Source organism: Motacilla alba, chromosome 4A, assembly GCF_015832195.1.
Source record: "Motacilla alba alba isolate MOTALB_02 chromosome 4A, Motacilla_alba_V1.0_pri, whole genome shotgun sequence".
Classification (NCBI taxonomy): domain Eukaryota; kingdom Metazoa; phylum Chordata; class Aves; order Passeriformes; family Motacillidae; genus Motacilla; species Motacilla alba.
The window spans coordinates 5,614,011-5,621,879 of record NC_052045.1 but is presented as its reverse complement, the minus strand read 5'-3'; the positions used below and the strand labels follow the sequence as shown (position 1 = coordinate 5,621,879).

The 7,869-nt window shown below is 57.9% G+C and overlaps 1 protein-coding gene across 1 annotated transcript in view; it reads right to left on the bottom strand.

Annotated features, from left to right (window-relative positions):
- Positions 1 to 322: 322 nt before the first annotated feature.
- Positions 323 to 7,869, bottom strand: part of EFNB1 (ephrin B1) — a 48,525-nt gene continuing 40,978 nt past the window's right edge. The window contains exons 3-5 of the mRNA XM_038164773.1: positions 6,773 to 6,865; positions 5,738 to 5,866; positions 323 to 4,782 (exon numbers count right to left, since the gene is read on the bottom strand). Of these exons, the coding sequence (XP_038020701.1) occupies positions 4,394 to 4,782; positions 5,738 to 5,866; positions 6,773 to 6,865 (611 nt within the window). The 3' untranslated portion in view covers positions 323 to 4,393. The remainder of the gene's footprint in view (positions 4,783 to 5,737; positions 5,867 to 6,772; positions 6,866 to 7,869) is intronic.

The following is a 7,869-nucleotide window of genomic DNA, read 5'->3' as shown; positions in this document are numbered from 1 at the left end:
GCCTCCAGCTGCAGGGACAGAGCCATGGAAACACAAAATCATTTGGATTGGAAAAGACCTTTAAGATCACCAGGTCCAACTATATCCATGGAGTGCCCAACCATACCCATCCATATCCAACCCTGAGTTCATCCAATCCTGAGTCCACGCTGTAAATACTGGACAAAAATCTCCAAATTTTTCCTGACTAAACCAAACCCACCAGGTCCCTCCAGGACCTGCTGGTTAGGATCTGTCCCAGCCAACTCTTTCCAGATCTCTTCAGCTCAGGCTGCAGTTTCAAACCTGGGGCAGGAATAAAGCACACGGGAGACAGCCAGGATTCCATAGGAAAAAAACCCTTTTATTTAACAATATATCAGGTTCCATCACGGCTCCATGGAGTTCAGCTGCCACAGAGCTGTTACCGATGCCGATGATATGCTACTGGGCGGGAGAGCTGGGAGAAGGCGAAAGGAATCAAAACCAGGAACATGACACGAAGAAAGAAAATCTGCGGCGCCGGGAGCGCAGCCGAGGGGATCCCGGCACCGCCGTAGCCCCACCGGGAGCCGAGGAGCATCAACCAGCATGGGGATGCCAAGGCCGGAGCCGGGATGTGCCCTGCAGCCGAGGAGGTGCCAGCACAGAGGGGCCTGGTTCCCTCCGTGCCCGGTTCCCAACCGCTCCCGCTCGGCCCGAGCCCCATCCCGCGTGCCCCGCACCAGGACCGCGCCCGGGCTCCAGCTCCGTATCCAGCCCTCGGCTGAGGGCAGTGGAGGGGGGACAGGGAGGATCTGCCAGCCCGGCTGCTCTGGCGGGGCACAGGGGTGGGGCAGCGGCAGCCCCGGCTGGTTGATGGCAGGGCCAGGCCCTCGGGACAGGGACGGTGCGGATGTGACGCTGTGGGATGTGGAGGTGGCACAGCTCTGAAATGTGGGAGCGCGGTAAGGACGTGCAGGGGCGCGGCGCTGCCGGGATGGAGAGAGGGATGTCCATCCCTGCTCCAGCACCTCTGGAACCTCCCAGAAACCCTCTGTCAATATAATGCAGGTTCACAGCCCAGCTCCTGGGAGCAACTGGGAGAACTGGGAGCTCCCTGGCGCCTTCCAGCTGCCCACAGCAAGGGCCACATGACACCAGAGATGGCTCCAGGCACAGCCACCACCTCTGGGCAGGGACCCTGCACTGGGCACGGCTGAGGAGAAGCCATCCCAGCCCTGGCACCAAGAAGAGATGGGGCCATGGTGAGCTGGCAGTTGGAAACCAAAACAGGCAAACATGAAATGGAATAGTTGGGAAAGGGATCTGCACCAGGAGCAGCTCCACAGGCCCAGAAAAGCAGAGCAGGATCTCAGGATGTTGCATTGAGTTCTGCATCCCCAAGTCAGGGATTTTTTTGGTTAAAGATAAGAAAGCAGATAAATTTGATGTCCCTTTAAATCACCATGTGTTCCCAGGTCTCTGCTCGTGGCCAGGACAGGGCACAGAGCTCTGCGACTCATTGGGAATGAGCCACAGATTCTGGGATGGAATAGAATCCCAGATTCCTGCCTCACTCTCTGGAGCCCATGTGATCCTGCATTATATCGAGAGCAGGTCCCCAGTCCCGATCCCGGCAGTTCCCACACTCCAGCACAGCCCACAGCTCCGGGCTGAGCTCTATGACAATGTTTTACACCCGTTCTTGTGGTTAAAATTTCTTTTTTTTTCATCTTTTTTTTTTTTAAGTTCTCATTTGTTTTTCTAAGAAAAAGCAACCAGAAAATAATTCGGAGTTTATACAAAACATCTTTACATTATTTCTTCCAAAAAAGACTAGTATTTACACAAACAAAAGGAGGGGGGGAGGAAACAAAAAAATAAAAAAAAATTAAAAAAGGAAAATCAACCAAATTTCAATGCTTTCCAAGAAAAGAACCCGAGGGACACACTCTGATCCAGGACCCAGCAGCCCGAGGTGCTCAGCAAAAACCAAGAGTTCTGATTTCACCCTTTCTTCACATATTTACAAGATTTTGCAGCTGTTCCCAGCAGCAGGAGTGGGACCGATGGAGACCTCGGCTGGGGACAGCCACCATGAGAAGCCACCGGCACTGTCAGATCACTTTTGGTACAAGCTGTGGCCAGACTCTGTCCCTTCTCCACCAAAACCAAACCAAAACTACACTGTCCCCTCACTTCCCCCTCCACTCCAGTCACTATTCCTAACAGATTCCACTGTCACCGTCACCATCACCACTGCCACCACCACCCAGCCAGGGCTCTTCCCACTTCGGGAAACACAGGCTAAGGTTCGGCAGAGGGAAGAGGGAAAGGGGATTTTTTTAAGACACAATTCTCTGGGATTTCCCCATCGGGGAATGGGGGTCCTGGTGGGGGCGGCTCCCAGGCCAGGACGGGCAGTGGATCCCACAGAGGAGAGAGGGATGGAAGGTGCTACATGGGGGAAGCAGTGCTGGGATGGGGAACAGGGGGAAGCACCCACTGGGGTGCATCTCTCCCGAGGGAAGCAGCTGGTTTGGGGCCCTGGAAGCAGAACCACCTCAGGATGCCAAGGGCAGGAGGGGAGCTGAGACACCCCGCTCCGCTCCAGCCCGAATTCCTGCCCTAAACCCAACAACGTGACACCACAGGATGCTCCCATCCCACGGAGGGCCAAACCCCAGTGCAGCAGCCGGGCCACCAGATCCCCCCAAGTCACCAGATCCTCCCAGGCCACGGGCCCCTGTCCCTGCTCTGCCCCTGCCCCCGCCCGCTCCTTGTCAAGGCACTTTAGCAGAGCAGCTCCCTCGCTCTTTGGGCACTTCCTAACGCGGGATTCGGGGCCCCGGGGACAGGCGGGAACAGCCCAGGCGGGAACAGCCCCGCTGGCCCCACTCCTGCTCCCTGAGCAAAAGCAGCTACTGCTGGAAGGAAAAGAAAGTGAGGAAGGGGGGACAGCCCGAGGACAGGCAGTGACAGGGCAGCGCCAGCCCTGCCGGGCTCACTGGCATCAGCCGCGGTGCTGGCGGCTCCTCCCGGGAAAAGGAAATTGGGAATGATCCCACCAGACAGGCTCAACCCCTTCCAGTCTTGGGCGGGAGATGGGCAAGGCAAGGGCAGGGGAGCCCGGGCTGTGGGATCCCCGGGAGGTGGCAGGACAGGGAATGCTCCTGCACCAGGAGCAGGGCAGGGAACAGGCACAGTGGGGCTGGTCCCCAGAGCAGGTCCCACCGAGGGGTGCTGGATTCTTCAGGGAAACCAGGAGGGTGGAAAAGCCTTTGGCTCAGCTCCCAACCAAGCCAAGCCTGGTGCTCCAGCCTCTTGGGAGCTTCCAATCCCGAGCACCAGCCTCCTCCTGACACTCCTGGCACAAGCTGCAAGTTGGGAACCTTTGTTTTCCAGTTTTCCTTTTCAAGGACAACCACCTGCAGTATGCCCAGCTTGGGAGGGGACTGCAGCTTCCCCCTGCCACTCCCTACTTTGCTTCCAGCAGGCTCAGCCCCAGCCCGATGGAAAGCCAAAGGCTTTTTCCACAGTGGGATGCTCCAGAGGGGTTGGGAAGAGCTGCCAGGCCACGGCTGCTCCGCGTAGGGCAGGAGCAGTGTCCAGCCCCTCGCGCACTGAACGCTTGAAACAGGGTGGAGATAGAAATTTTTTTTTCTTTCTTTCTTTTTATAAAGAGACTAAAACAAGAGTCAACAGCTACGAACACAAAAGTTTCCAGGGGCAGTGGGGGGAGCGGGATCTGCCCCATGGCCGGCAGGATGACGTGCTGGAAGGAGGTGATGGCGTGTGCCCAGAGGTGGCGGGCCGGAGTCCCGCCCGGAATTCACAAAAATAAAAATGTTACAAAAAAATTAAAATAATTATAATAATAATAATAATAGTAGTAGTAGTAAATCGGGTTTGCCAGCTTCCTCCCTGCACAGTTGTCTGCATCTTGGCACCATGGCAAAGCATCCTCCTCCTCATCCCCCTGTGCGCTCGTTGCTCCTGGGACCGAGGCCCCGGCGTCGCTCCAGGCTCTGGGACCCTGTGGCGCTGGCGGGCACTTCCCACAGGGCCGGAGGGGTGACGCGGGGAAATCCCAAACCACAAAGGGGAGGTGGAGTCTCCGGGTTTGCCAGCGGTGTCCCGAGCACAGAAAGGCACGGCGCCCGCCCCCCACGGCCGGCCACAGTCTGGAGAAGAAGAGGAGGAGGCTGAAGGCTCACCCTCAGAGTCTCGGGATTACAAAAGCTGAGAACTACAAAACTAAATACAAAGGGGAGAATCAGCACGTGAGCGTTGAGCCCTCCGCTCCCCGGCGCCGCTCCCGGCGCTGCCCGCGCCGTGCCGGGGTGGGGGGAACGTTTCGCTTCCTCCCTGCGGCGCCAGCCCCGCGCCCGGCGCTCCCGCGCTGCTGCATCGGCCGTTCCCAGGCTGCTCCTCACACCTTGTAGTAAATGTTGGCTGGGCTCTGCGGGGGCATCTCCTGCACGATGTAGACGGGGTGCCCGTAGTCCCCGCTCACCTTCTCGTAGTGCGGGCAGTAGTTGTTCTCTGTAGTCCGTAAGGGGATGATGATGTCGCTGGGCTCCGAGCCCGCGTTCCCGCTGCATTTGGGGCTGGCCAAGGTGCTAAGGGACAAGGCTGCGGCTCGCTGCTGCGTGTGCTTCCGGTGCCGCTTGCGGATCTTGATCAGGAGCACAACGAGGAAGATGATGATGAGGATGAAGATGACGCAGCCGGCGCCAATGGCCGCAAACACGGCCACCTTGGAGCTCAGGAAGCCATCGCTGGGACCCTGGGTCTCCTGGCCGTCCTGGTTGACAGAGCCTGCAAGGCAAGGGGAGATGGGGGTCAGAGAGGCAGCCAGATCTGTGCTCTGTCCATGCACGGATCACACCTGTGGGGCAGGGGGATGAGTTGCTCATTGGAGCCCCTCTCTGCCCCCAGAATCAACACAACATTCTCCCGCTGTGCTCCCAAGGAGGGGTGCCCCTCACCTCCAAGGGGACAGCACTTGCTCCCCACCTTCCCACCCCAGCCAGACCCACACATCCCTGGGAAGGACTGGGCAGGGCAGGCAGGAGCCCCAGGCATCCACAGAGGGGGCACCACATGCCCTGTTCCCCATCCTGCACCACTGCTCCCCTTCCCATCTCCCAGCCTATGGAGCAGAGTGTTGATTGTGTCCAGGTGACACCATTCCAGACCTGGGGAGCCTTCGCTCCCCGCAGCAGACAGGGATGCCCTGGTGAACATGGACTCTGACACCCAGAGTCCCCCAGTCTCCAATTACTGACCCCTGGGCCGGGGCAGCTGCAGCCCCCACAGGGGCAGTGCTCAGAGGCTGATCCAGGCAGGAGAGAAGAAAAACTTCCCAGCTTCATCTGATTCCACTTTGCTCTCAGAGAGGTCAGGAACTCAGGAAGCCACCTTCAAAGGGCTCTCACACCCAAGGACCTCACCTCCTCCAAGCCCTCTCAGATGTGCTGTGAGGAACACATGGGAGGAGGAGGAGGAGGAGGAATAGTGCTGAAACAGCACTTCTCTGCCAAGCTCTGCCAGGAGCTGGGGAAACAAACTCAAGCTGCTCTGCAGCCTGGGCTTGGGACAGCAGCAGGACAGCAGAGATGAGCACAACACTTAAAGCAAACCCATCCAGACCCCAGATCCGGAGAGTCTGGTATCCCTGGGATCCATGCAGTAAGCTGAACTCGGAGGTGCTTCATTGGCCCCGTGGCAGGCAGAACCGCATCCCTCTCCTGGGGGTCCCTGGCACACCCACCTGGCTTGCCGGGCTCCTCCACCGCTGGGACCTTGCTGCGCGGGCTCTGCGTGACGACCTTCACGGTGTCATCCGACTCCTTGCTCGGCCGACTCGTCGTCAGCTGCTCTGGGATCACTGCGTTGGGATCTGGGAAAGGGGAAGGGAGGGATGGATGAGAAGCCTTGGTCCAACCTGGAAGGCAGCAGCTTGTTCCCCCCTACAGAAGTGCCCCCAGTCGTCAGCCAGTCCCATGGGGCACAGGAGCACTGGGAGATGCCGAGAGCAACAGAGCAAGGCTGAGCTGCTCCAGGGCTTGTGGGAAGCAGGTCCCCACCCTAATTCCCTGCTTTGCTGTTTTCAGAGCTCCCGTGCGTGGGCTGGGACAGGTTTCTTGCTCGGGCAGCAGGAGGAAAGGAAGGGAAGGGCAGGCAGGAGGCCAAGGCTGCAGCAGATCTTTGCCTGTTTATTGTAAATATTGGCCCCAACATGCAAACACAATAATGAGAAGCAGAATCAGGAGCTGAAATGAGGCTGGAGCATCACCGGGGCTGGGAAGCAGCTTGGGATGGAGGTGGTGGGGAGTAGGAAGTCCAGGAGAAGAGCCTGTTGGTGACACCCCTGGTGTCCCACTGCCACCGGAGTCCCCAGAGCCTGGTGGCCTCCAGAGCTGAGAGCAACCAAGCCCAATCCCCGATGCCTGGCCAGCTACAATCCCCCCTTGGATGGCCAGGAAGTCACAGGGGTGCTGCAGACGCTTGCAGGACTCATGGCTCCTGTGCCGAGCTCACTTCCCGCTGGGATCCAGCCCACGAGGAAACCGGGAACAATTGCTCCCTTTCAATCCCAGTGCTCAGCACATGCGCCATGTTGGCAAGACAAAAAAGGCAGGAAGAAAGATCCTAAAAATGAAATTCTGTTGAACTAACTCAGGAGCCCTCGCAGGAGCAGCTGGCCTGGCCTCAGTTTCCCTGGAATCTTGAACTCCCACATCCCCCAGAGGAGCAGGGACCCTGGTTCAGGGGGCAGCAGGAGACCCCAGGGAACAGGACTCACCCTGCCCCACTTTCATGACAATCTTCATGGAGCGTGTCTGGCAGACCCCTCCTTCCCGGTTCTCCAGGCCATCCAGCGTGCCGTTGGAAGTGGCTGCAAGAAAAGAGAGGCAGTGTTAGACAGGAGCTGGAAGGGCACTGCTGAGCAGCTCTCTGCTGTTCCTGGGCATTACTGTGCAGGTCCTCACTGTCCCCTGGCACTGCAAGCAGGTCCCATCTATCTCCTGGCACCTCCTACCCCAGGGATTCACTCCTGACCTCTCTTTGCAGCCACATCTTCACACTCCAATCCAGAGCCCTCCGAATTCCCAGCTCCTGCCCCTTCCAAATCTGCCTGCAGCAGTGGGGACATGATCTCTGCAGCTTCCTCTCACTGCCACATCCACACAAGTGAGCCATTCTCCACGCCTGCACCCTCCTCCCCCTTTAATTCCTGGATAATTTCCTCTGCTCCTGGTGCAGAATGGGAACACTTGCATATGCACAGTTTAAATTATACATCTCTAATTACACCCTGTGCCTCGGTGAAGAATGTAAACTCAGAGCCCCAGTGGACTCCGGGGGCTCTAATTGCAGGGCAGAAGTCACTTAAATTCACATTAACTTTTCGCTGGAGCCGGCACGGAGTTTTCAGCCCTTGGATCCCATGGGAGCACAGGGAAGATCCCCCATCCTCCCCCATCCTCCAGCCCTCTGCGGGGCTCAGGGCAGGGGGGACACAAGAGAGAATAAACCTAAACACGAGGATTTCAGGATTAAGCACCTAAATGGCTGATTCTGCTAAACAGACTCAAAAAACTGGTTTCTGACTCCACCAGAGCCCTGGATGTGACCACTGTGCCTGGCATGGAGCTGGATCTGCCCAGGGACCAGGATGGTTCCCACCTCATCACCTCCCTCCATCACGGCAAACATAAAGCATCCCAGTGCTCCACCAAATCTAACCACAGAGATCAATTCACCCAGGGAAGCAGGGAAACCTGGGAGGAGCTCAGCAACAGCTCGGGGAAGGCAATGCGATGGAGAATCATGGAGTCCAGGGATAATTTTCCAGACACAAGGCGGGACTTGGCCAGCACAGCACAGTCAACATCTCCC